Here is a 27,709-nt window from a genome sequence, read left to right on the forward strand (position 1 = left end):
ACCAGAGATATTAAGAACAAGTTTTGCTGGAAGCACATCTATCAAAAATGAATACTGCACTGACATTCTCACAGAAAGGAGATAGAGAATATTCAAAAACCCTTCTCCAGAAAACAAATACAGGAGAATAATTTCAGGGTGGAAATTAGAAGGGAAAAGGGCAGGGATCTATTTCTTCTACTACATTTCTTCGTTTTGTTTTGAAATAAATGTGTAATATGATGATATGCCCTGTGTGTCCCCCACCACTAATTCCTTTTTTAACCCAAGGCCTTCCTGTACCTCACAGCCTGTTTGAAACAAAACCAAGAGAGGATCATTTCAAGAGAGACCAAAAAAAAGCCATTCTTGGCTTTTGGATTTTTAAAATAGGCTTTGAAAATTCACTGCAGAGACAACAGTCTTTAGAGAAAGGCCTTCTGATATTAAAAGCTCTACTTATGGATACCAAAAGCGCAAGGCCCTGATGTGTCGGAACATAAAAGGAGACCAGATAAAGAGTCCAGTCTGTCCAGCCCCAGACAGCCTGAATGTTCCAGAGCCTGGAGGAGAGGAGAGCTGGAGGGAAGCCAGGGCTCTCCATCCCCCTGCCCAGATGGAGACCAGACAGATCCAGAGCTGAGGGGAACTTCTGTCTTGCTTACCAGATTGGACCCAGGAGAATGGCCAGGTTCCAGAATCTCCCACACCTCAACCCTTGTGCAGCACAGTTTCAGGAGAACAGATTTGGCAACAAACCAAGTGTAGGCTGTCAGGCAACCTTCCCTCCTCCCTCCACCAAGACACTGCAGTCCCCAAGTTGCCAGAGAGAGCATTCCCAGGTTTCCAGCCTCCTCTTAAAGAGGCATGAGTGAAGCTAAAAGCAGAGCAAGGACCTGGAGGACTCAAAAAGAGAAGGGGAGGGTCCCAGCGTGTGGTCCAAAGATCAGTCAGGAAAACACGCATCCCATAATGAGGCAGGAGATAGATGGGCCCCAGGCCAGCAGCTGGAATCTGTCCCCTGTGGACAGGTACTCCAAGATGAAGACAAGAGAAGGAGGATAGTAAGAGGAGCTGAGCCCTGCCCAGATAAAAACGTAGAGAGACCACATTTTCCTCATTCTCGAATCCAAGGAGGCCTTCTCAACTACACATGCACGGAAAGGCTCCTCGGAGGTCAAAAAGGGAGGGCGCGCCACCCCATGGTAGGTGATGTCAACATACCCATAGGCCTCTTCGCTAGAATCCATGTTGGCTAAGAGACGCACGCGCACACACAGGGGAGGACCCTGAGTTGAACCAAATACAGACTCAGACCCAGGCAAAGCAAGGTGATTGGCCACAGGAAACCCGGAAGAAATGTCCCATATAAGTGATTCAACCTACCACGGGGGCACGACTCTTTCTCTGCATCTGCCCGTGGGAGTCTATTCATACGTACCCTTTTTCCTCCTAATAAACATTTTACCTGTTTCACTACTTTCCATCTCTTTGAGGGAATTCATTTCTACAAAGCTGATGGGCCAGGGGCCTTGTCACTGATCGCTGGTCTCGTGGTTAGGATTCAGCGCTCACTGCCACAGCCCGACTTCAGTCTCTGGCCAGGAATCAAAATCCTGCTTCGAGCCACTGCAGGCCGAGGCCACCCGAGATCCGCAAGATGCCAGCAGAGACGAATGAAGACAACTAACGAAGACTTCCCTTTGGCCAAACTTGAGTCAGGCTCCTCTGAGCCCTCTTTCTGACCTGGCCTCTGACCTTGGGCTCTGTCCTTGTTTCGTTTAGTCCAGTTTTAGCAAGAATCCTGCTAGGTCAGGTTAATGGAAATCCCCCACCTGTGACCTCTGACCCCACTCTTCATCCCCCACCTTTGATATCCTATCACTCTGGTCTGCCTTCAGCAAGAACCCTATCAAGTTGGTTTTACCAGAATCCCCCTTTTCCTTAATGCTTCCTCTTAGTAATTTTCCATCCACTGTCCCCCACTCTGGTCCTGAGCTACAAATCCCCGCTTGTTCTTGCTGTATGTGAATACTGAGGTCTCTCTTCCCCTATTGCAACAGTTCTGCAATAAAATTTGCCTGTATGGCTTTAACTTCTGCCTGGCTCTAGTTTTCTTTGATATAATTCAGCCCCTGACAGCAAACTCAAAAGAGAATGCCCAACGATCCAATGTCCCCTCCCCATTAGGTGAGTGTCCAAAACAGACGTATAGTCCTGGGAGTAAGACGGGGGTACACCTTGAATGCAAACTTAACAAATATTCATTCTGTAGTCGAAATATTTCAGGCCCTGTTCTAGGAACTAATAGCACTGAATAACATGGACAAACAATCTGTATCTTTATAGAAATTACGTTTAGATGATGAATCAGGCAATAAACAAAGTAAACATAAAATAATAGTATGTCAGAGGATATAAGTGTCGTGAGGAAAAACCAAGTAGAAAAGGAAGCATGAGAGGAAGTACAATTTAAAATAGGGTGCAATTTTAAAGAGGTAGAGAAAGGCAGCTTGGAGAAGATGACCTTTGAATCAAAACTTAAAGGTGAGAATAAACACAGAAAACAGTGATTTTAATGGAGTTTGTACTGAACAGACAAGGATTAGGTTTCCACTATCAAGCTGCATTCTGGCTGCAAGGCCCATTGGGTTTAAATACGAAATTAAGTCCGACGAGAGCAAATGAAGAACATTACACATGAGCACATTTTAAAATGTGTGGTCTGTGGAATTTACTCGCTACACATAAAAAGCGTATATAAATATTTTTTTCTTCACATCACAGTGTTCATCCTCACAGGAAAAAATCCAGCTGCATTTGTAACACTATTTTTCATTTAGGTAAATATTTACATACACTGAATTTTGTGCATGTGTTTGTGTCTATATGCACAGTATAAATACGGGTCTGCACATTCGGTATCCCTCTAAGCATTCATTTCCGAAAGCCATTTTAAATTTACATATACATGTAAGCATTGAGAATATCATTCTTAACCTTCTATCTGCCCCAATATGCTTAAGAGATACCACTTCCCATCACTACAGTGGCTACACAGCATGAGGGGGAAGGAAGTGGTTGCGGGAGCGAGGGAATTTCGTACTAGTCTTAAATACCTCTCAAAGGATTCGAACATGCTCTTCCACAATTCAACACTACCTCTTGCTTCCCAGCGATACATACAAGCAACCAGTTCCTGACCTACGTTTTGGTTTAACAGCAGAGAAGTGCTAACAAAAAGTCTGAATAAAAGGCATTGGCATTCAGACAAGAATTTTATTTTCATTTAAACCTTTACATTTTAAAAAAATCTCAGCTACTCAGGGATATAAGATACTGGGAACCACAAGCTCTGGGACTGGATTCTTTTTCAGTTGCATTTTTCTTTATTCCTGTAGCAACTGCACTCCGCTCATCAAACTCTGCAGTGGGTCAAGAGCTTAATTTTACAAGTGTGGGAAGGTTTATGAATTTAAGGACAGACAGTTATGTGCTGTACCATTCAGCTGCCTGCTGGTTTGTTTAGAGGAGGAAGAGGGAGAAAGGGAGAAATGAGCTACAATCAATCACATATTTTTTTAAAGTCTTTAAGGATTTTAAGTGAAATGATCTGTATTATCAGGGGGGAAAAAAAAAACACCGAACACTCAGATTGCCTATTTTTTTTTTTTTTTTAAATATTTATTTATTTTTGGCTGTGTTGGGTCTAAGTTTCTGTGCGAGGGCTTTCTCTAGTTGCAGCAAGCGGGGGCCACTCTTCATCGCAGTGCGCGGGCCTCTCAGTATCGCGGCCTCTCTTGTTGCGGAGCACAGGCTCCAGACGCGCAGGCTCAGCAGTTGTGGCTCACGGGCCTACTTGCTCCGCGGCATGTGGGATCTTCCCAGACCAGGGCTCGAACCCATGTCCTCTGCATTGGCAGGCAGATTCTCAACCACTGAGCCACCAGGGAAGCCCAGATTGCCTATTTTCAAATAGGGAATGTAGCACATCTTTCTAACTACAGTTTGAGTGTACGCGTATCCTTAAATCTGAAATGGGTCTCTTGTAGGAAGCATATAGTTGGGTCTTGTGTTTTTATCCACCTAACCACTCCATACCTTTCAAACGGCGAATTCAATCCATTTACATTTAGAGTAATTATTGACATGTAAGGGCACACTAATGCCATCTTATTAATGGCTCTCTGGTTGCTTTGTGTTTCCACTGTTTCTTTCTCCTTCTATGTCTACTTCCGTAAACTGATTATTGTCCATGTTGGTGTGCTCTGTTTTCCCTTTCTTTGTCTTTGTGAATCCATTCTATATAGACTTTTGTCTGGTGGTAACCTTGTAAATTACATTAAAAATCGTACAGATAAAACAATCCACGTTAGGCTTATCAGCTGTCGCAACTCATCTGTGAAAGCCTGTGAAGGCTCCATCTTTTACTCCTCCATCTTATATTACTTATATTATTGATATTACAACTGATATTACTGACGTTACAACTGACCTCTTTTTATGTTGTATATTCATTAATGATTTATAGTAGCTATAGTTCTTCTTACTACTCTTTGCCTTTAACTTTTATACTATAGTTGAGTGGGTAACACAGCCCCCTAACATGGAGTTACAACTCTCTGGGTCAAACCGCCTGTGTTTCTCCATCTCCAGTGCATTGTATTCTTTCGCATGTTGTCCTGTTGCTGACCAGCATCTTTCCATTCCAGCTGGAAGAACTCCTTTCAGCATTTCTTGCAAGGCAGGTCTACTGGCGGTGAACTCCCTCAGCTTTTGTCTGGGAAAGACTTTATTTCTCCTTCTTATCTGAAAGGTAACTTTGTTGCATACACTATTCTTGGCTGGCAATTTTAATCTTTCAACACTTTGAACATGTCATTCTACCCTCTCCTGGCCTGTAGAGTTTCTGCTGAGAAATCAGCTGACAGCCTAATGGGGTTCCTCTGTGCCTTACTTTCTTTTTTCCCCTGATGTGCTTTAAGATAATTTCTTTATCACTGATTTTTAAAAATTAATTTATCTATGTATTTATTTATTTAAGGCTGCACTGGGTCTTCGTTGCTGCACACGGGCTTTCTTTAGTTGCGTCAAGTGGGGGCTGCTCTTCGTTGCAGTGTGTGGGCTTCTCACTGTGGTGGCCTCTCCTGTTGCAGAGCACGGGCTCTAGGCATGCAGGCCCAGTAGTTGTGGCTCAAAGGCTCAGTAGTTGTGGCGCCCAGGCTTAGTTGCTCCGCGGCATGTGGGATCTTCCCGGACCAGGGCTCGAACCCGTGTCCCCTGCATTGGCAGGGGGGTTCCCAACCACTGTGCCACCAGAGAAGCCCTATCACTGATTTTTGACAGTTTCATTACAATGTGTCTTGGAGGAAGTCTTTTTACATTGGGATAATAGGGTGTTCTTTTAGCTTTATGGAGTTGTACGTCTAAGTCTGTCCCCAGGCCTGGGAAGTTCTCAACTATTATTTCTTTAAACAAAGTCCCTGCCCCCTTCTCCCTCTCCTCTCCTTCTGGAGCCCAATTATTCAGATATTTGTTTTTCTGATAGAATCTGATAGCTCTTATAGGCTTTCATCACTCTTTTAAATCTTAGTTTCACGTCCTCTGCTAATTGTATTATTTCTACATTCCTATCCTCCAAGTCATTTACTCTTTCTTCTACATGGTCTGCTCTGCTACACATGTTCTGTGTTACACTCATCTCATTCGTTGAATACTTTAGTTCCAGTATTTCTGTTTGGCTCTTTTTATAATTTCATTCTCTTTGTTAGAGTACTCCTTCCATTCATTCATTTTATTTCTGATTTCACTAAATTGCCTTTCTGAGTTTTCCTGTGGCTTGCTGAATTTCTTAATACTATTTTGAATTCTTTATCAGTTAGATCGCAATATTCCACGCCATTGAGCTCAGCTGCTGGAGAATTACCGTCGTCTTTTTGTGATGCCATATTCCCTTGACTTTTCCATATTGGTTGTAGTCATGTGTTTCTGCTTTTTGCATTTGAAGTAGCAGGAAGCACCTTAACTGAGCTTTCATGTCTTTTCTGGTTCTTATAACTCACCAGGCTGGCTATCAGAAGCCTCTCTTTTGTTTTCCAGAAGGCGGTGCTATAGCTCAAGCTTGTGGTTTCTCCCTTGCCCATCCAGATGGCCTGTCTACTGGAGCTCACTCTCCTTGACCAGAAGTGTGCACAGGGAGCTGGCAGCAGAGTGGGAGGGAGGTGTGGGTTTGGCACTTGGTGAGTTAGGGGTGCCCACAGTCCTGGTAGGGAGATCCCAGGAGTGGCACTCCCAAAGGCATGTGGGTAGACTTTCTGCTGAGTGCAGTCCCTTTAAGGCCATTTGAAATTCTTATCTACTTCTATTTCAAAGTCCTCCCAGCCCCTAGCTGCAAGCTCCCACCTTAGTACTCCAGGTGCCAGTGGAGAGAAATGGGTTTCTCCAGCCAAGTCCCACCCAGCCAAGACAGTAGGGCGCTCTCATGCTCCTCTTTCTCCAAGGAAGAGATGTCTCTGCCACATAAATCAGCCTGATAACCACCTTCTTGGAGGTGGGGTGTTGCTGGGAAAAGTTTCTCCTACTGCTTCGCTGTGACCAAACTCCTGTTTCTTTTTTCGTTTGTTTTCTTTGTTCTTTTTTTCTCCAATGGTGTGTTGGCATCTCTCTTTGGGAGGGCTGGACTTCTGCAAGTTGTCTGTCACAGGTGCGTACCTGCCTGATTCACACTCACCAGATTCTGGTCCCACAGCCAGGAAAGGGGCCCAGGCAGCCTTACTGGCTTCATTAGTTCTGCAGCTTATAGGAAGGTTCTCTATCTCCTACCAGATGCACTGGTGAGCAAGATTCCTCCTGGGTCCCTGAGAGCTACAGCTGCAAATTGCAGAAACCCCACAAAGGGACTCTTATTCATGTACGGGTATCTAATTCACTCATTTATAAAAGGCAGATGAAAAGGAGGAACATCTTATGCTGTCATGTTACAGACATCACTCCTATACTAGGTATTTTAGAAACTGGGGGCCTTGCAGTAAACAAAGCCCCGGCCTCTTATTGAGTGTATATTTCAGTTTAGGTGACCCAAAAGCTAAACGAATAAATAATAACAGCTGTAGAAGTGCAAGTGAAAAAATAAAGCAGGTTAAAGAAAATGATCAGAGCATTATAGATAGAATGCTTAAGGAAGACCTCTCAGAGGAGTTTATATTTAAGCAAAGACTTAAATGAAGTGAGCGTTCTTTTGTGTTTTTTTCTGATTTAAAAAGTCCTTCTCCACCTCATGGTCATTAAGATATTCCACTTGTCTTCAAAAAGTATTTTTGTTTTGTGCAATTGGGTCTTGAATTAACCTGCAAATGTTTGTGTATAGCATAAGGTAGAGACCTAACTTTTTCCTATTTTGCTAGTCAATTATATGAATACCATTGGTGGAACAGTTTTCATTTCTCCACTTATCTATAACAAGACCTTTGGCATATGTCAAATTTGTATATATGCATGTATATATTTGGGAACTCTGTCTCAATTTGTCTATCCCAATACCATTGTAACACTTCCTTCATTACCATAGTTTTATCATAAGTCTTGATATCTAGCAGAGCAAGTTTATCTTCTTTTGTAAAAGACTTCTAGATATTCTTGAACCTTTGAAATTCCACATATATTTTAGAATAGCTTAGCAAGCTGCTTAAAAACCTCTGTTGGCGGAATGACTGGAATAGTATTGATTCTAAGATTAATTGGGGGAGAACTGATATATTTGTTGTACCATCCATGATCATGATCTATCTCTATTTATTTAGATAGTCTTTAAAGACTTTAAATCCAATTTTAACATTTAGTCTACAGAGGTCTCGCACCTCTTTGGTTAGATTTCTCATCTACCTTAGGGATTTCTTTTTTTTTTCTTTCTTTTGTTTTTTTTTCTGCACTTCTAAATGATATGTTAAAGGTACTGATCTAGCAATATTGCTGTGCTTATTGTCAACAAATAATACTGTAGATCCTCCTGAGTTTTCAATGCAATAACATTACCTGCTATTGACAACAGTATGTTTTCTTCCTTTCCAAAACTCATAATTATTTTCTTGTCTCATTGCATTGGCTATATTGAATACATCAGGTAACAGTAGTTTATATGTCTTATTCCTGAATCCTAAAGGAAAAACTTTGGGGTTTTACCTTATAGATTATTGGTTGCTATTGGCCTTTTGTCAGGTTAAGAAGGTTCTCTCAGATCATTGCTTGCTAAGAGTTCATATGCTTATAAGTAAAACATTTTATGAAATATTTATTAGTAAATATATTGGTAGGATCATATGAATTTTCTCCTTCACTCTAGTGTGAATGAATATATTTTCTAATGTTAACCCATCTTTTTATTACTGGAATAAATTTAGCTGGGCCATAATATACTGCTAAGTTTGCTAACATTTTACTTAGCATTTTTTTGAATCTATGCCCATAAGTGAAGCTGGATTACAATTTCCCTTCCTCACACTACCCTCATCTGGGCTTTATTTATTTTATTTATTTTATTCTCAGATAATAAGCTGTAAAGTGCTGCTTCGTTTTCATTTGAGATTACCCATTCTTAAATATTTGCTGGAAATCAACAGAAAAGTGGTTTGGGATGTGTGTGTGTATTTTAAACTATTAATCCAATTCCTTTAATAGCTGTAGCTCTATTAACATTTTCTTTCTTCGTGGGTCAGGTTTGATAATATTATATACAATTGCCAATATCATTCAACTTAGAAACTAATTTGTTAATTAATAAATTTTTTACAGTTTGCGGTCCCTCTTGAAAATATCCCTGTAATTGCTAAAAGAAATATTTCTTTTTTCTTTTATCAATCTTTTCAGAGATTTTTCTTCCTGCTTATTAGGTTTCTAAAACATGCTTTCTCCAACTATTGCTTTAAATATGCAACTCTTACGTTTTGATATGAAGTCTTTGCCTTTGCCATTCTTATACTTTAAATTTTCACAATGATATGTTTGATCTATAAGCTATTTAGAACTATGTTTTAAAAGTTTTAAATATGTCATGACTTTACATGATTTTTTGATTGTTACTGTTATTTCCTCCAATTCAATAAATATGATATCTACAATATCAATGTCCTCATGCTGTAAAGGATGTTGAGTTTTATAAATGTTCCATGTGTTCAGTGTTCTATATACGTCAAGCTTTTAATTTATAGGGGGTTAAATTGTTATTATTCTTCATTAAAATTTATCTGTTACACATATTAGTTTCTGGGACTTGTGTTAGGAATTATCACTATGATTTTACATTTGTCTATTTATTTTGGAAAATGTATTAATATTTTGCTTCCTTGATTTTTCGAAGCCATTTGACTTGGTGCATACCTGAGCAGTATTAACATGATGCTTATTTTTTGGATCCTTATACAGTATCCTTCTTTCCTTAATTTTGCTTTCAGAGCTGTTTTGTCTTATATAAGGCAACTGGCAAAAAGGAAACTGCAGCTTCCTTTTGAACAATATTACTTGGAACATCACGTTCTCATGTTTTTTCAACTTTTCACGTTCTGAATTTCTCGATGTGTCTCCTCTAGCTGGGTTTTATTTTTGCGAGGTGTATACAACGTGAGTTATCTTTCTGAATCGAATCTGACAATCACTGTTTCTTACCTGGAGAATTTCACTGATTTCCATTTATTGAGATTAATGATATATTTGGGTGTATACCTGTCATATTTTTGTTTTTACAAATAACTATTTTTGGATACACACAAGAGAATATACTTTAAAGCGTTCTAATGAAATGAACTCCATTAACCCACCACCATGGTAAAAATTAGAACATTACCAACACCTTGTATTTATCTGTGTGCTCCTCCCCTTTCAACACCCCTGCCTATACTCCAACAAAGGTAGTTACTATCCAGAATTATGATGCCACTGCTTTAGAAAAATAGTCTTATCAAATAAGCATATATCCCTAAAAATATGTACATGTTTTATGCATATATAGTTTTGAGCCTCAAAACTAGTCCTATACTTTATATATATAACCTTGTAGGATATGCTGTTATACATATTTTTTAATGGAAGGCCTGAGTAAAAAGGTTCGGTGGCCTAAAGGACCTGCTAGAATTTGCACTCGCATAGCAAGCACATGGTTTCTACCTTAATTTTATGTTTATCTGGGGGTGACTGATAGAAATTATGGAGTGGCTACTTTGTTTTTATCTCCATGATATTACTTAGCACATGTCCAGGCCTGCCATTTACAACATGCAGGCCTCGGAAGAGTGGCTTGAATACTTAAACTAAACTAAATAAAGAAAAAGTAATAATGTGTAACAGTTATCATTTATTAAGCACTTATACTCATTTCATCCCTAAAACTTCCCGTATTAATACCTGTTAGCAGATGAGAAAGCTGAAGTTTTAAGAAGTTAAACAAGGTCACAGAGATTGTAGCATAGCAGGCAAAATAACTCCGAGAGCATCTAGTGCCTCAGTTTTCTCATCTTAAAGTGGAAATGATAACACTGACTGCATAACTACTCCTAAAATACACTTTCTTTGTAAAAATAAATAAAATTATACATCTTCTGGTGGAAAGTGGGAAACCATATCCAATCAGTTAGGACGTGGGCATGCGTGTTCACACGCACATACACAAAACAAAAATAACACACTCGTAACACACCACCAAATATTTTGTGAGCTTGTTTCCCCTCTGGGCACTGTGATGGACTCTCACCCCACCATGGCCTTGATGCAGCCTCTAGTGTAACACAGCAAGCTTAAATTTTGAATCTGAATTTTATAGCTTACGTGTAAGCAAGGCATCTAGGATTCCATCAAGAGTTTTTTGGGTGCAGTAACACTAAACTAAGGCACAGACTATTTCCTATTGCTTAGACATTCAACTTACTTCTTCGGCAGCTTCATTTTTTTCACCTTTTCTTCGGTGTGTTCATCTGATATACCCACATGACATCCTAATGCCGACAAAGTCCTGGAAAATAAAACCAGACATAAGCTGCAACAATTCCTTCCCTATGTCCAGAACAAGCCAACGTAACAGCAGCAGTCCACCTCGAATGCAGAGAGAAGTATTTTGTTTTAAAGCAAAAGGAAAGCTTACTTAGTCGTAAATTATTTACTGTTGAGTAATGAGTAGGACATTTGAAAATTAAATGTTTCAATTCAAACACAAAAAGGAACATATTGAAAAGTAAGTCTCTCTACAATCCCTTCCTTCTATTCCTGTTTCTTTCCCTAAAGGCACTGATTGCTACGAATTCCTGAATGTCCTGCTACAATCTATGCATATTCTAAAGCAGCTGTGTGTGTGTGTGTGTGTGTGTGTCGTTGTTGTTTCTGCTTTCCTCTTACGCATTGGTTATGTGTAAGAGTTCTCCACAATTTGCTATCTTGACTTTACAATATAACTTTGATATATGACTTTGACTTACTGTCCTTCATAGAAAGCTGGTTTATTTTTCAATAGGTCTGAAGTGTCCCATTCACTGAGTGTGTCATAATGTCTTACCCAATTCTCTGTTCACTATCTTTTGTTATTACAAACAATGCTGCATTGAATAACCTTATACATTTAAATACATGTACTATATCCTTCATCTGTAGGATAAATTCCTAGACATGCAATTACTGGGTCACAGGGGTGGTACATTTCAGAGTTTGACAAATATTGCCAAATGTCTATAGAGCTGGTAATCATTTATATTTCCACCAGCAAGGTATGACACTGCCTATTTCCCATACCTGGCCCAACACAGAGTTATCAATTAATATGCTAATGAGATGTCTCATTTACAGTTTTAATTGGCATTTTTCTTCATATACGTGCCCTTGAGCACCTTTTTTGTATGCTTTGGCGATATCTGTATTTCCTTTTTTCTGTGAAAACATTCCTTGTTCACTTTTCTGTTAGATTTGGGTTTTGTTGTGGCAGTTCAGAAGCCCTTCAAATATATGAGATATGAGTTACAAATATTTTCTCCAGTTTGTTATTTGTCTTTTTACTTTCTTTATGCTGTTCTTTCTAGGCAGAGCTTTAAACTTGTTTTTATATAACTGAAATTTTCTATCTTTCAAAAATGGCTTCTGAGTTTTATGTGATACTTAAGAGATTTCCCAATTGTTAAATCACTTGAAGTAACCGTCCTTACTTTTTTGACGGGGAAGGGGTGGAGGAGGGAAGGCTATATGTCTTAAGGTAGAGATTTAACTTTATTTCCCAGATGGATACCCAGATCTGCACAAAATATTTACTGAATAATCCATTTTCACCACTTACTTGAAATGCTACTTTTATGATACACTGAAGTCCCCATATGTTTTTAAATCCTTTTCTGGACTTCCTAGTCTAGAAAATTCTCCCTTTCACATGACACATGGGGGTTCCAATTGGCCAGAAACAGTTTATCCAGTGTTTAGATACACTGTATTTTTTTACTCCCTTTAATGAATAAGCTTTTGCTGATTTTCCCAAGAAAGATCCTCACCATTCACATTTAGAACTCAACCGTATAAGTCCCCAGACTTAGGTAGAACAACACCCTTTACTATTCATGACAATGAGTGGTTCCACCTATCTCAACAGAATAAGATGCAACTGCATAAACTTTGTGGATGACAGAATTTCTAAGGTGGCTCAGTTGCAAAAGGAAGGTAGCAAGTATCTAAAATCCATCTATACTTACCCTCCATCACATTTAAAAAATGACAATATGGAGACAGATATAGATACACACACACACACACACACACACACACACACACACACACACACTGTTATCAAGTTAAATTTTAGGTTATATATGGCAAAATTGAGATGAGCCCGTGAAATTACCTTTGGAGTGTGAAACTGCAAAAATATGGATAGAGCAAGAGCTAACTGAAGCTATGAAATTATCTAAAGAATGTGCCGCTTCAGATGAGACTGACTGGCAACAGAAGAATCAAAAATTGACTCACAGAACAAACACAGGCTATGCTTATTCAAACACTGTCCAAGGAACAGGCAGTTTCCTGCCATCATCCTGCATTCATTTATCTATTCAGTAAGTATCTCTTGAAAGCCAGGTCCTGTGCTAAGTTCTGGGGATAAGGCTACAGGCCGGTGAGGACCAAGACAAAAATTAACTATAACACAGTGTCTTGCATGCAGTGACATACGTACAGGGCTATGAAAGGGTCAAGTAGGATCCCAAAGCCAGCTCTAAGGGGAACTCAAGGGTGACAGTAACATTGGGATTTATCTTAAATCCAGGTAGTTAAACTTCTGAGTGCGTGCCTACCAAGCAATCTGATTATAACGTATGGAGAACCCTGCCTAATACATTAAGTGACGATAATGGCTAGCACTGTATGACCATCGCTACAATCCAGTTTTAGAATATTTCCATCACCCCATCAGATTCTCCATGCCTGTCTGCAGTCACTGATCATCCCCACCCTCAAGCAATCATAAATGTGCTTTCTGTCTCTAAAGAATTGCCTTTTCTGGGCTTCCCTGGTGGCGCAGTGGTTGAGAGTCCGCCTGCCGATGCAGGGGATGCGGGTTCGTGCCCCGGTCTGGGAAGATCCCACATGCCGCGGAGCAGCTGGGCCCGTGAGCCATGGCCGCTGAGCCTGCGCTCCGCAACGGGAGAGGCCACAATAGTGAGAGGCCCGCGTACCGCAAAAAAAAAAAAAAAAAAAAAAAGAAGAATTGTCTTTTCTGGACATTTCATCTAAATAGAATCATACAGTATTGACTCTTTCATGTCAGGCTTCTTTGACTTACGTTCTTTAGGTTGATCCGTGCTGTAATGCACATTAGTAGTTTATTTCCTTTTATCGTTAAATAGTATTGCATTGTATGGCTCTATTACATTTTGTTTATCCATTCATCGGCTGATGGATGTTCGCAGTTTTTCCAGTTTGGGGATGTTATGTATAATGCTTCTATGAACATGTCTTTGTGTCAACATAGGCTTTCATTTCTCTTGGGTAGGTACGTAGGAGTAGAATTGCTAGGTTGTATCATAAATTTATGTTTAACGTTTTAAGAAACCACCAAGTGGCAGGGCCATTTTACATTCCCATCAGTAATACACGTAGATTTCAGTTTTTTTTCTGTATCTGCACCAACACTGAGTGTATCTGTCATTTTGATTATGGCTATTCCAGCATGTGTGCGGTAGTATCTCATTGTGACTTCGTTTGCATTTTCCTAATGACTAATGATGTTGAGCATCTTTTCGTGTGCTTATCAGCCACTCACATATCTTCTTTATTAAAATATATACTCAAGCGTTTTGCCTGTTTTTTAATTGGGCCGTATGTATTCTTATTACAGAGTTGTAAGAGTTACCTATATATTCTGTGTACAAGTTCTTTATCAGGACTTGTATGATTTACTACAAACCCTATAAATGTAAACTTACATGATTTATAAATATTTTCTCCCAATCTGTGGCCTGAGTCTCCATCTCCTATGTGGTTTCTTTTGTATTACAAAAGGTTTTACTTTCAATGAGATCCAGTGTATTGATTTTGTTTTCTTTTATGGATCTCATTTTGGGCATCATATCTAAGAACTCTATGTCTAACCCAAAGAGACTTTTAAATGAGAACAACAGACCATTTAAAAAATCTATTCAATGCTATCAACCACACCAAGTTCTCTGAGTAAGAACTCTTTGGTCTTTATATTATCTTCATTAAAACCATTTTATTTGACTTAACACCACTCAACTCACCCATTTAAAATGGTTTTAAAGTCTGCAGAGGGTGGGGAGAGAGCAGCGTGAGCTGTGGAGCTTGTGCAGAGGTTAGCAGAGAGGAACAGAGTATGGGAAGTGGAAAAGGACGAGCTGGAGGTGGGCTCTCCATCTGATTCCTGTGCTTCCCACAGTAACCTGCATATGCATTCAGCACATATTTGCTACAAGATTAAGTGGCAATAATTGGTTCAGTGCTGCAATTTAGCACTTCGAGTATATGACCACCGACAAGGAGAGGAAACAGACTGGCACAAAGCCACAGAGAGAACAGGAGGCACCCTGTCTGTGATTACCATTTGGTATACAAAAGCCTGGCTAGAGACTGAGCTTTATTGCTTATTCGATGGTTCATTCATTCGAGAAACACTTACTGAGCTCTGTGTAAAGTTCAAAAGATGGTGAATAAAATCAAAATCAGATGCCTGCCCTCAAGAAACTTAGGTCTGGTGGAGTGGAGAGGCCGTCCTGTGATTATACATAGCTGGACAGTTTCTATGCTGAGAGATACAAACAGGCTGAGTGCCTATGAAAGGGGGCTTTATTGAATCAAGGAGCTCAGCAAATGTTTCCCGAAGAAGCGACCCAAGATGTAAAGGATGAGAACAGGGCATGGAGGGGAGCATTCCAGGAAGTGGACGTAAAGAAGGGGAAAGGAACGTGCAAACAGGTGTGCAAAACAAAGTCTAGTGTGATGGCAAGCAAGGAAAAAGAAGAGCATCTCCTACGTGATGATGGTGGTAAGAAGGGAAGCAAGACCTTGCAGGACCACTGGGCAAATTAAGGTACTGCCTTTATCTTAAGAGCAATGGGAAACCATTAAAAGAATTCAAATAGGGAGAAATGACACTAAATATTTGAAAAAGATCAGAGTACAGAATGGGTAAGAGAGGAGCTAGCTTAATATTTCAACTGGATCTGTCAGGACAGTTTTATAGTTTCAGGTGGGGAATAATGGTAGCTTAGGCTAAAGACATGGAAGCAACCTCAATGTCCCTCAATAGATGAATGGATAAAGAAGATGTGGTACATATACACAAAGTAATATTACTCAGCCATAAAAAAGAATGAAATAGTGCCATTTGCAGCAACATGGATAGACCTAGAGATTATCATACTAAGTGAAGTAAGCCAGACAGAGGAAGACAAATATCATAGCATTTGACTTATATGTGAAGTCTAAAAAAAAAAGAAAGACACAAATGAACTTATTTACAGAACAGAAACAGACCCACAGACATACAGAACAAACTTACGGTTACCAAAGGGGAAAGGGAGGGGAGGGATAAATTAGGCGGTTGGGATTTACACATATTACTATATATAAAATAGATAACCAACAAGGACATACTGTATAGCCCAGGGAACTATATTCAATATCTTGTAATAAACTATAATGGGAAAGAATCTGAAAAAGAATATACATACATATACATATATATATATGCATATACATATATATATGCGTAACTGAATCACTGTGCTGTACACCTGAAACTAACACAACATTGTAAATCAACTAGACTTCAACTTAAAAAAATGGTAGCTTAGGCTAGGGTGGTACAGCGCTGTTCTGGAAGAGGGTGTCAGAATTTCTGCAGTGCTGTACAGCACACAGATGATCATTCAAATTGGAAGTAAGCTGTCTTTTTCAACAATTTACGTGATAAAAAAAAAATCACAGAAAGAGCAACAAAAATTCACATTCACACGAAATCACCCAACATCCAAAATAAGGAATATTCTGAAATAATCGTTTGCTTATTTGTCACTTGGCACTCCTGAGAATTTAAATGAGTAAAGTTGCTAATCCCACCCACAGTCTTTTTTTTTTTTAAACTGAACTTTATGGAGTGCTTCTTCTGTTAGGCATTACGGTGCTAGAGGCTTTATCAGTATTGTATCATTTAGTCCCCACTACAATTCCATAAAGTAGATACACTATGATCCCCATTTTAAACTGATGTTAAAAAGTCTAAGGTTCAGAGAACCTAAGATTCCCTTGGTAGGAGCAAGTCCTTAAATCTAGACCATCCAACCATCTAGGCTCTGTGTTCTTACCCACTCTGCTCTAGTGCCTATCAACTAACCAAGTGAATAAGGGAAATACATAAAGTACTGTACTTTCTTTAACTACTGGAATTGGGCATAGTGTGAATTTTGGAGAAATAGGAGCTCTTTTCCCCCTAATTTAAATTTTAAAGAAACAAGTGAAATTAGTTCATCATAAAACCATACAAATATTAACAAATATGAAAAGGGTTATTAGCATTCTCCATAGGCAACAGCACCATGGTACGTGCGGTCTGATGATTAATCAAACCAGCCCCAGTAGCTGTTAGGAATGAGATTAGGTTATGTGTAGCAGTCAAAGGCTCAACATACCAGGGAGACTGGTATGGAGATCTCTACATTCCAGGCTTCCCAGGATTTGCCTAGCTAGCTTAGCTGTCAATTGCTAAAATTATAGGGAATGTACTGCAAATTTAACTAAAATATCTTAGGCCGTGAACTTTCAATAAAAACATTTTGTTGTAAAAGATGGGCAAATAATGGGCTGATGTGAGTTAGCAAGCTAAATGTACAAGCTTCACATCAAGACCACAAAGGAAGACAGGAGACCCTGAAGAGGCGGTCACAGTGATGTGTTCTGCATTCCTTATTACAGGCAAGCTTGGTCATTTTTTACCTGTAGTGGTTTCTCAATTCACTCGATTTGTATATACTCCTTTTCCTTTTAAGTTACTAGTAGAACCTAAACTCATTCTAGGCCCAATTTGTTAATTTTCATAAGGAAAATCACTACCAGATCTTTGAAGATATATACCTGGACCCAAATCCTAGAATTTGAAACAGTGTCTAAGTTTTATGTTCTGGGTCTTTGGTAAAATAACTTCAATAGAACTAGCTCTTTGCACTTAACAAAACTGAAACAAAACAGAAAAAGGACAAAAGTATTGGTTTATTCCTAATATAAGCAGGTTTTGAGATAAGTGACCTATTGGAACAAATCCAGTTCTTCGAGGCCATCCAGGATGGAAAAGTGCAAAACTATAGGCTTAATAAGGTACTTCCTAAGTACTTGGCTGATTTGACAGTTGTCTAACCATCACTGAGTTAATGAAAGGACCCTATCTTCTGATCATGCATCACCAAGCCTTACAGTGAAAAACTGTTCTAGACTAGAAGCTAGAGAAGCTGGATCCCAGTCCCAGCACAGCTACTAACTAGCTGTCAGGGCATTTGACAGCTCTATGAGAATCCCCGGCTGTGACATCACTGGTAAACCTGAAATAATAACACTCACAGCCCAGTGTGCTGCTAGGAAGATTCACCCAATACCTGTAAGTGAGGGTGTATGTGAAAAGGCAAAGCTCTAAATAAATAAACATACTAATTAGTATAAAGCATCATATGGTATTACCACTAACCCTAATAATAAATGCCATTATTCAAAGCTCAATGCAATATCTTAAATTGGTATAAAAATTTCTAAACACTTGTTCAAACCTTCATCTACCTAGTCACACACTGGTAACAATTTATGACTGACATTCTGAGGAGCACTGCATCCAATGCCAAAATCCTTGTATTCCGAAATACCCATAAACATCTGTAGAATACTCTTTGGGAGATACTTACATAGAGCACAAAGACATAAAGTTAATATGCTCAAAGTCTGTTCCAAACAACTATTGATCCAATCTACCAACGCATTATGGAAATTTCTAACCGGAATTAAAATGAATGAAAGCATGATATCAACACTTGGTTTCTTTCGTGTAATACAGATAGGAAGATAGGAAATTTAAGACACTCACTTCAGGGTCTCAAGCGACATCTGTAAGTTGTAATTGCGTTCCTGTTCAGGCAGCTTGCAGAACTCCACCAGACACGGGTGCTGTCTCTTATTGTCATCTCTAACCTGAAACAGAACAGGATATCGACATATAATAGTTTCTAAGGTCAGATACTAGCAATGGTAATCTAATTGCATGAAGGAAAGCGAAGGGGGAAGCAAGGAGGGAAACCCAGACCATCACCCCAGCTAAGCTGCCTCTGTCATCTCCCAGGCACGGCTAATATTCGAGGTCAGTGGTCAAGCCTGGCATTGTCTGAGCTTCCTGATGTCTTCCATTTGGCACCGTTCCTGGCCCCAGTGTCCATGCCTGCTCTACCCTGAATCCCCCATGCCCACTCTCCCAGCAACTTCCAGCATTTCCTTCAATCTTACTTCCTCAATGAGGCTCATTCTGTCCACCTTCCTAATATGCCAATCTGCCCACCCACCCTACTTTCATTTTCCCGTAACAGATACCACCTGTGAACAGACTAGGTCTTTATTTATTGCATTACTGTCTATCTCCCTGCAACTAGAATGTATAACCAAAGGAACAGGAATTTGATCTCTTTTGCTTTTTGACAATGTGTTCCCAACACCTAGAACATGCCAGGTACACGGCAGGCACGGAACAAATATTTTGTAAACTGAAATGAATTCTAGGTAAGAAGGTGTAGTAATCACTTAGTTTTGATGTGCAGGAAGTTTTACGTGTTTAGAGCCAAACAGATTAGAGACATCAATTAACATCATGACTGATTGAAACAAACTCTTGGAGGTGGTTCCAGCTGTTCATTCCACCCCATGTAAGCTACTTCTGCTCTCACAAATCACTCCAGTGCTTTACCGAAGTTAGTTAACATCCCACAGCCATTTTTCATATTAATCCTTGAAAACGTGGATTAGCAATCAGAATAAACTAAATTCAAGATTTTAGGGATGAATTAATGAGAAAGATGTTCTGTACCCTTGCATTAGTAATTAGGTTTTTATCTTCTTAGAGACCTAAATTACACAGGCATTACTGCCGTGGTGACACCACGATCACAGCCATATGCTGTCAGGGAACAAATTACTCCATGGTAATAATTACCAGGCTTTATAAATGCCACATAAAATGTAGGTAAACACGAGTAAGAATTTTTTTTTAAGTTTTCAGGAGTCGCCAAGTTAAAAACAAGATAGTTATTCCTTTCTTTCCAGTGATCATTGCAAATGAACAGGACTTACACAAAAGCATATAGTTTATTTACTTATTCAAGTGTGTAACTTTGGAAATGAAATCTAGAGTTACAAAATGTAACACTAAATTCTAAACATGAAGGTAAAAATGAACATGCCCAATTCCGGAGATAATTTAATCTGTGTTCGTGTAATTTCCACTTCCCCTCTATTCTCTACGCCAGAGAGTAACTGACCCCATCATCCTCTCAGGTGTCCAAGCTAAAACCAGAAATCTACCCAGATTTCCTTCCCTCTCTTATCCACATCCCATAGTGGAACTTCAAAACATCTGCAGTCATGTCTCTCCAGCCCCACTGCCGGCACACAGTTGGGAAACTCACAACCTCTCACCTGGGCCACCTGAGTCCTCTCCCTGACCCCTTTTCCTGCCTCCAGGCTCACTGCTCTTCCACAAAAACAGCAGAGCAAATATTTACCACCTCCTGGAAGCCCTCCCTGATTTCACCAGAAAAGCTGTAAATATTCCTCCCTCACAGTTAGCATCTCCATTACAGTACTTAGCTTGTAATTTTTTGTGTATCTATCACTCAGCTAAACCAGAAGCTCTTAAAAAAGGCAAACTGACTAAAACAAGGTCTTTTCAATTTGGTGACCCCAGTACCAAGCACATCAGGCGAATACTAGGCAAAAGGGACACACGAATGCCTGAATGGACAGGCCTGATGTTATTCCATAAAATAGAGCTCTTACATGATGCTCCTGTGAAACACATGCAAAGACATTTAAAGAAACTAAGTTCTTTCCAAAAAGTAAAAACAAACAAAAACCCCAACTTATTCAACAGTTCAAACTGCTCTAAAGTAAAACACAGTTGAACACTTCATTTAAAATGTCAAAGAATTTATGGAATTAGTCTCAACAACAGGGATGTACCTAAGTCTAGACTAACAGAGATGATAAAGTCAGGGATGGTGGCCACTTATCTGAAAGGAGTTTTAGGAAAGCCCTTGTAAAAGAAGCAGGACACAAGGTCAATTATTACACAGTAGAACAATGTGAAATCTCCTCATGTGTCAGTTTGAGACTCTCCCAAATTGCTGACCCTCTGACATGATACCTGGAGCTGTGCCTGCCCAGAATGAGCCCTAAGAAAACAACCGTTTCGTTCTACCAGCAAGTATTTGAGTATGTTCCTTTTCCCAGGAAAGGTGCCAGGTGCCAGCACTACAGCAACAGACTAAGTGCTTAATCTCCACCCTGGAGGCCCAATAAACATAAAGCCCAAGGTTGCTTTAACCAACCAGGACCAGGTGAAGGATAACTGGCAGCAACCAGGATGGCTCAGAAGCACCGTATTCTCTTTCAGCATCTACAGACTAGCAGCATTAGAAGGTATGGTATTGAAATGAACCGGATTTAACTGCAAAAATAGATAATAGTGAGACCTTATATTTCCTCTTTTTTTAAAAGAAGAAACATAAGTAAGTTCACTGTAGAACGTAATCATTTAGGCAACCTTTAGAAGCTTGCGATAGAAATCATCTTTCTTGAGCATAAGCCTGTTAAACAGTTCCTGTTACTGTACGGGTTTTTTTTTTTTTTTGGAAAGGAGTTGTTATGAGATGTTTTTAAATCCTAGCCTGTAATTATCTTTCTCCAAATTTTGTCCGTAACTCAAATCTCTGCCTCATCTTGAATCTTGTGGTAAATTCTGTCAGTAACTCTTCTGGTAATTGACTAGGTACACCTTCATGGTATCTCTCCTTTTACTGACTTTGACTGATGGTAAATATCGTCTCTAGCATTTACTCATTTCCTCTATTTTTAAAAGTCCATGACTATAGCACAAAACTATATACTTAACAAGGTAACTTTGTAAGTGCTTGCTGATTTGACAACTGTCTAACCATTACTCAGTTAATGAAAGGATCCCATTTTCTGATCATGCTTCAGTAAGTCTTAATAGTGAAAAACAATTCTGGACTAGAAGCTAGAGGACATACATCCTAGTCTTAGCACAGCTACTAACTAGCTGTCAGGGCATTTGACAGCTCTATGAGAATCCCCAGCTGTGACATCACTGGTCAAACTGAAATAATAACACACAGCCCAGTGTGCTGTTAGGAAAATTAACCTATTACTTGTAATCGGGAGTATATGTAAAAAGGCAAAGCTCTAAATAAACAAACATACTAATTAGTATAAAGCATCATATGGTATTATCACTAATACTAATAATAAATGTCATTATTCAAAGCTCAATGTAATAAGTATGACTGGCTGAATACACTCATTTCTATATTCAGTCAAATATAAGAAAGTGTTACAACCTTTGGGATACTTAGGCTATTAATATCATAAAAATGAAAGTGTTGCCACAGTCCTGCTAAAAAACATATGCTACGCTGGGATTACACGGGAAGTTGTTTTGGTTTTATTTCATCTAAATTTTATTGATAAACTGTAAACTCAGTTCTCTGAAAATCATTTGGAAATGCATGCAGTCATTATTTCTCAGCCTCTCTTCCACTTACGAAACCAACTTGAATCTTTGCCAAGAGGACTTACACTGCTACGTACAATGGGGACTAAAAGAAGTGAAACATCGGAGGAGGAGAGTAAACTGACTTCTTTCCATTTTCAGTTTTCACTTTTAATTTCAGTTTTCTTCCTGAGTTCCTTAGAAATCAATGCCTATTGTCTGTATATGTTAACCTTGATTTAACAATGTAACTTTCAGCCTGAAGACATAACTTTTCAACTGTCTAGGCAACTAAGCCATCCTTCAATGAACCCGCCACTAATGTCATTCCCTCTCATAAAGAAAAAATGCCCAAAAACTCAAGTGTAGGGGAAAAAAAATCAATCGGATCGACTCATGTCACCACGTAGCAGGATGAGTGAGAAGAAGTTATGTTTTCAGAAAGATGTATTAACAGAATCTAAAAATAATTTACAAAATTATGTACCGGACCATACTGCCAGCCAAGTTCAATTTTATTCATAACCCAGAGTTCATGGATATTCTCTGCCAGCTTTTCTCTTATCCTCTCCAGGTGGGGAGGCAACACAATCTAAAATTGAAAAAAAGAAAGAGAAAACACATCAGAAAGAAATGCAAGAAAATGCAGTGTTAATCGTCCTCACTGTGAGTTGAACCAAATAAAACAGTCTCATCAACCATTAAAATATAATCATATAACAAGGTTCCAAACCATCTAATCTAAATCTGTAAAACTAGGTATCTAAGCAATTAATAGGTAAATTTGGGGAAATTATGAATGAAAGTTAGAAAGAAAGAAAACAGAGTATTGCTGAGGACAGCCATCATTAAGAAAAAAGTCCTAATGGATTTGGTATAACCACCAGAATATGCATTATTTAAAAAGAGAAATCATCCCAGAGTTCTTAAACCAACCTGGCCAGCACCCACCGGCTAGAATGAAGGCAATTCAGTGTCCAAAAGATAATCCGCTCACTCTCTGTGTCTAGAAATATCTGTTGGCAGTGATTTATGTTTTCCCTAACTCTGTTACTTTTAGTGGTTTCCAAATATAAGCCTCAGGTGAAAAAATCTGAACCTGTTCCCATTAAAAAGGGGAAGTTTAACAGCCTCTTCATAACACAAAATGGTTTTCCAGGTGACCGGTTGGCTGTGCACACCTGGCGATGTACTGGCACGTGCCCCACAAGCAGTCCCTCAACACAGAGAGCAGGCAACTGCCCACCATGCCCATGGATGCGGCAGAGTTTCCACAGGGGGCAGGCCATCCCTGTCTCCTTCCCTCCAAACAGTAGAGGTTATCCAGGGCTCAGGAAATCCTAAATGTGCTAGTGACCGCACAGAATCCCACTGTCCATTCCAGTCCATTTCCATCCTCCAATCGTGCTTACCGCTCAACTCTGGTAGCGCCATACACACCCTGCCACGTTCCAGCGATGGCAACACAAACTGAATTTTAGCCATGAACAAAGCTTGTTTGTTTATGTTACTGCATCACATACAAATCCAGCAGGGAGAGACAAGAAATATGGTTCAAGGAACCAAACAATGGAAGCTTCTGAGGCCTGCTATTAATTCTCTTTCAGACTTCAGACATTTCTCTCATCTTCAAAAGCTAATGAACAAACTATGAATATCTAACCAACCGGAATGAAGTTACTTCACCATTAAAATAGAGCAATACTTAATTCATTGTCAATGTCAGGATACTTTCAAGTCTATGAAAGAGAAAAGCAAGAGTAACTGCTAACATTGCTTGGGTGCTAACATGGCTTCGGTGCTTATTTGCAAAGTACTGTGCCTATGTGTTATTTATTAACTATGTCGAACGTACTCTGAACATCCCAATGAATGTGATGAGTAATTTTCTCAAGTCCCAGAGCATACATTCGATCCCAGGCATTTTGATCATAATCCTAGAGCTCACGATCTCAATCTCTACCCAAGAAAAAAGTCAGTTAAATCACTTCAAAATACCAAGTGTATCTAGATGGGGGAAGAAATTGAAAACTCCACCACTACCCTAGGTAAGTAAACAACACTCTAAAATTAGTATGCATTACCTCAGGTTGTGGCCCATTAGTACATTATAAAGCCAATTTACTGGCTTGAAACCGCCCTTAAAAAACAAAATAGAATAGACTAGGCAAATGGCTAAGGGGACATGGTAAGGGTAAGCATTAGTTTATGAAACGGATTATACATATAAACTGTATTACTGTAAAATGCATTTGTATGGGTTGCAGGCAAAAGTTTGAAAGCCACTACATATGGGAATGACTGCAATTCAAACGTTGCCATCACAGCTGAGGATCTGGGTACCTGGCTGGTATCCACGGGGATCGGTGTGAAGGCGGCTTGTGTCAGGGAAACTGTGGGTCCCAGGAGGTCCCGTGTATATGTCCTTTCTTGCTTGTACTCTCGGCTGTGTTCCACTTTCAACTTTTCTTTTGGCAGAACAGCTTCATAACAAGGAGCATACCCGGGCGGAGGAAGGAACTTAAATTCTCCATGTCTCCCCCCAAGCAGAAAGCGTACCCTGAAAAGGATGCATGTCGGGGTCGGTTATATCTCTGGCATACAGAAAAGTTTCCTAATCAACAGAATAGAGGAATAAATTATGAGTACAAAATTAGCTTTGTCAGAAGCCACATTTTTTTCTAAGTACCACCATAATGTCAGTACATTAGAGATTAAGAGCCTCTAATCATAAAAGTAAAACCTGATTAAATTATGTTAATGGCTCAGCAAAAACTTATCACTCTCTGGAGAAATAATAAAAGCATATGCACTATATTCCTATGTGAATGAAATACCTGTTCATAGTATTTGGTCATTTAATGTCTCAAGGTGCCCAAATAATCAACAGAGAAAGAACAGACTTTCTAAATATCTGTATACTTAAAATTGCAGGGCTGGATGAGCTGATAAAAAGAAAAAACAGTCACAGTCCGATTTCCCTGTGAAATTCCTTAAAGGGGACTCAAATGATACTTCTACATACTAAATTATCACTCTGATTTCTCTTCCATCTGGTAGTAGCAAAAAAGCAAAGGGTTAGAGGAAAGTACCTTGACCCAGCTGACCATACGCAGATAATTTACAAGTATAGCAGGTAGAGGGTGACATGGAAAGGAGTCATCTTGACCTGATCAACCAAAAAACATGTGGTTTCTGTAGAAATGAGGGGGTTTGGAGTAGGGTAGAAGAATGTAATGAAAAGAAAAATTAATGAAAATAAATATGAGAAAATAAATGGTATTTTTAATGCAACATTGTTTATTTACCCTTATTAAATAAAAAAGTGAACTTAAATGGACTTGAACTATTTCAGGAACACTGGATAGAAGGATAGTCAGCAGATTGCATATCTAAATGGTTGGATATATGAACAAAGGATTCAGCCTCCTGAGATTCTCCTCTTAGGTGAATCTTATCTTCACCCTTCAAGGAAGGGGCAAAATGCCCTGTGGACGTCTAGACGCCCAGGAGTGAGAGAGAGAAGGTTAGCAAAGCAAGTGTGATGGCAGTGCAGAGTCTTCCATGAAAGAATGAGAAGTGAGAAGGCAAACAGAGCAAAAAACATAGAAATACTAACTTGATTCCTGCAGAGAAACTGACAACTGGAAAGAAGAGGCCATCAATGTTGAAATTCTCAAACATGCCTTGAACAGGTTGTCCGTTAATTCGGAAGGAGATGCTTGGGGCACTTAGATCTAAACAGCAACTGATGACATCATCAGTTCTCAACAGATGCTGGTTTGGTGAGCTGACAGTGCGGGCAATACAACCTATGGGGAAACACATTAAGGAGGGTAATGCATCTTTATCTCAGAGAATCATCTTCAGAACCTGAGTCAAAGATCTGAATAGGCAGTGACAATCACCAAACGGTACTGGACTAGACTAAATCTTGAATGCATATTAATGTTATATGGCAAATCCTTTACCAAAAAAATCTGTTGCTTTTTTCAGGAGCCATGCTGCTATCTTTATTGTAAAATGGTCCTTCTGACATGCAGAAAGTTTTGCATGCAGATGGATGGTATGTGATGCTGATATCATCTTACAGCTGATAATATAATGATGTCAGGGGAAAATCTCTAGGGAAAGGCTTGAAGTCAAATTGCTACTTTATCACCTACTACTTGTATGACCATCAGCACATTACTTAAGCTCTATAAACCTTGATTTCTTGTAAACCAAATTCCATCACCTTGTAGAGCTGTTATGATGATTAAATTAATGGTTTATAAGAACAGTCTCAGACACAGCAGGTATTTATTTCAGTCCCCTTCTCAAAGATTAAATCCATTTTGTTTTATAACATAAAAATATAAAGGGATAATGAAAGCAGAAAATGTGCTCATTTGTGCATTGTTTATTGAGAGACAATACGTGTCAACTGGTTTGTTGTTCTATAATTTATTTCATACAAGGTCTTGGTTGGCTTCTTAAGTAGGATACAGCAGAATACAAGTTGAGGCATGAAAATGATATTTGATAAATGTCATTTCTTGCCGTAGCCAGCCTATAACCTATGCCCATTCTTGACTGTGTCATAACTCCTTGGCCGATTAGTCCCACGGGCACAATGGAAAACAGGAAGGTAAGGTCCTCCCAAACACACATGCTCACAAATGCAAACATACAAAATTTCTCAATTTGAGCAAAGACAAAAATAGATTTGATGGTGCAAGCTTTGCATTTTTTAGCACACCTTTTTAAAATTTCTAGCATGCCAAGATTTCTACCAACAGCATATCTGAAATGCCAGTAGTAGAGCATATCTACATTTTAAACTGTGTACTTTTTAAAAATTTTACCAATATTCAAATCTGCGAGCAATACATTCGTTATCAGGTGGTCCCTCTAGAATTCCCTGGATATAATAAAGGCAGCTTGTTAAACAAAAGTCATACAAAAGCAACAGAACTCACAGATAAAGGTCTATATCCCTGTTTGTATTCAAGATCTGTAGCTGATGTTATTAAACATATTTATTATAATCCAAATATATTGCTCAATCTGAGGGATACTATAATGCTAATACTGATGACCATGGTTAACTGTTTTGCAATGACTGAAAGAAACAGGTAAGAGAGATAAGGTCACTAGTGACCAGCCTAAGTCCACAGTTTCAATGCACTCACACTGCTGAATCCACTAGGAGGCATTTTAAGGTTGCATTTACATAAACTCAGATCAAATCCATATGAGAACTATATTCCTGTTCACTGCATTAGCCAGAAAAGAAGATAGCAGTGGTCTGATTCATAGGTCCTGTAAGAATCCTTACCCGTCTTTCCCATACTGTTCTATGACATTCCTCCATACTTTTATACTTAAATTCTCCAAAAGCACCAAGGTTTTTCACACTTTTGGGCCTTACAAACACAGGATGTGGATGCCCCAATCGAGGGGTCCCCA

At 39.2% G+C, this 27,709-nt stretch overlaps 1 protein-coding gene across 1 annotated transcript in view; it reads right to left on the reverse strand.

The window, feature by feature from the left end:
- Nucleotides 1–27,709, reverse strand: part of RYR2 (ryanodine receptor 2) — a 510,734-nt gene that overhangs the window by 286,509 nt on the left and 196,516 nt on the right. The window contains exons 21-25 of the mRNA XM_024761485.1: nucleotides 25,878–26,070; nucleotides 24,602–24,818; nucleotides 22,746–22,850; nucleotides 18,572–18,675; nucleotides 10,892–10,975 (exon numbers count right to left, since the gene is read on the reverse strand). Of these exons, the coding sequence (XP_024617253.1) occupies nucleotides 10,892–10,975; nucleotides 18,572–18,675; nucleotides 22,746–22,850; nucleotides 24,602–24,818; nucleotides 25,878–26,070 (703 nt within the window). The remainder of the gene's footprint in view (nucleotides 1–10,891; nucleotides 10,976–18,571; nucleotides 18,676–22,745; nucleotides 22,851–24,601; nucleotides 24,819–25,877; nucleotides 26,071–27,709) is intronic.

This window comes from Neophocaena asiaeorientalis, unplaced genomic scaffold (genome assembly GCF_003031525.2).
Source record: "Neophocaena asiaeorientalis asiaeorientalis breed wild unplaced genomic scaffold, Neophocaena_asiaeorientalis_V1.1 scaffold166, whole genome shotgun sequence".
NCBI lineage: Eukaryota > Metazoa > Chordata > Mammalia > Artiodactyla > Phocoenidae > Neophocaena > Neophocaena asiaeorientalis.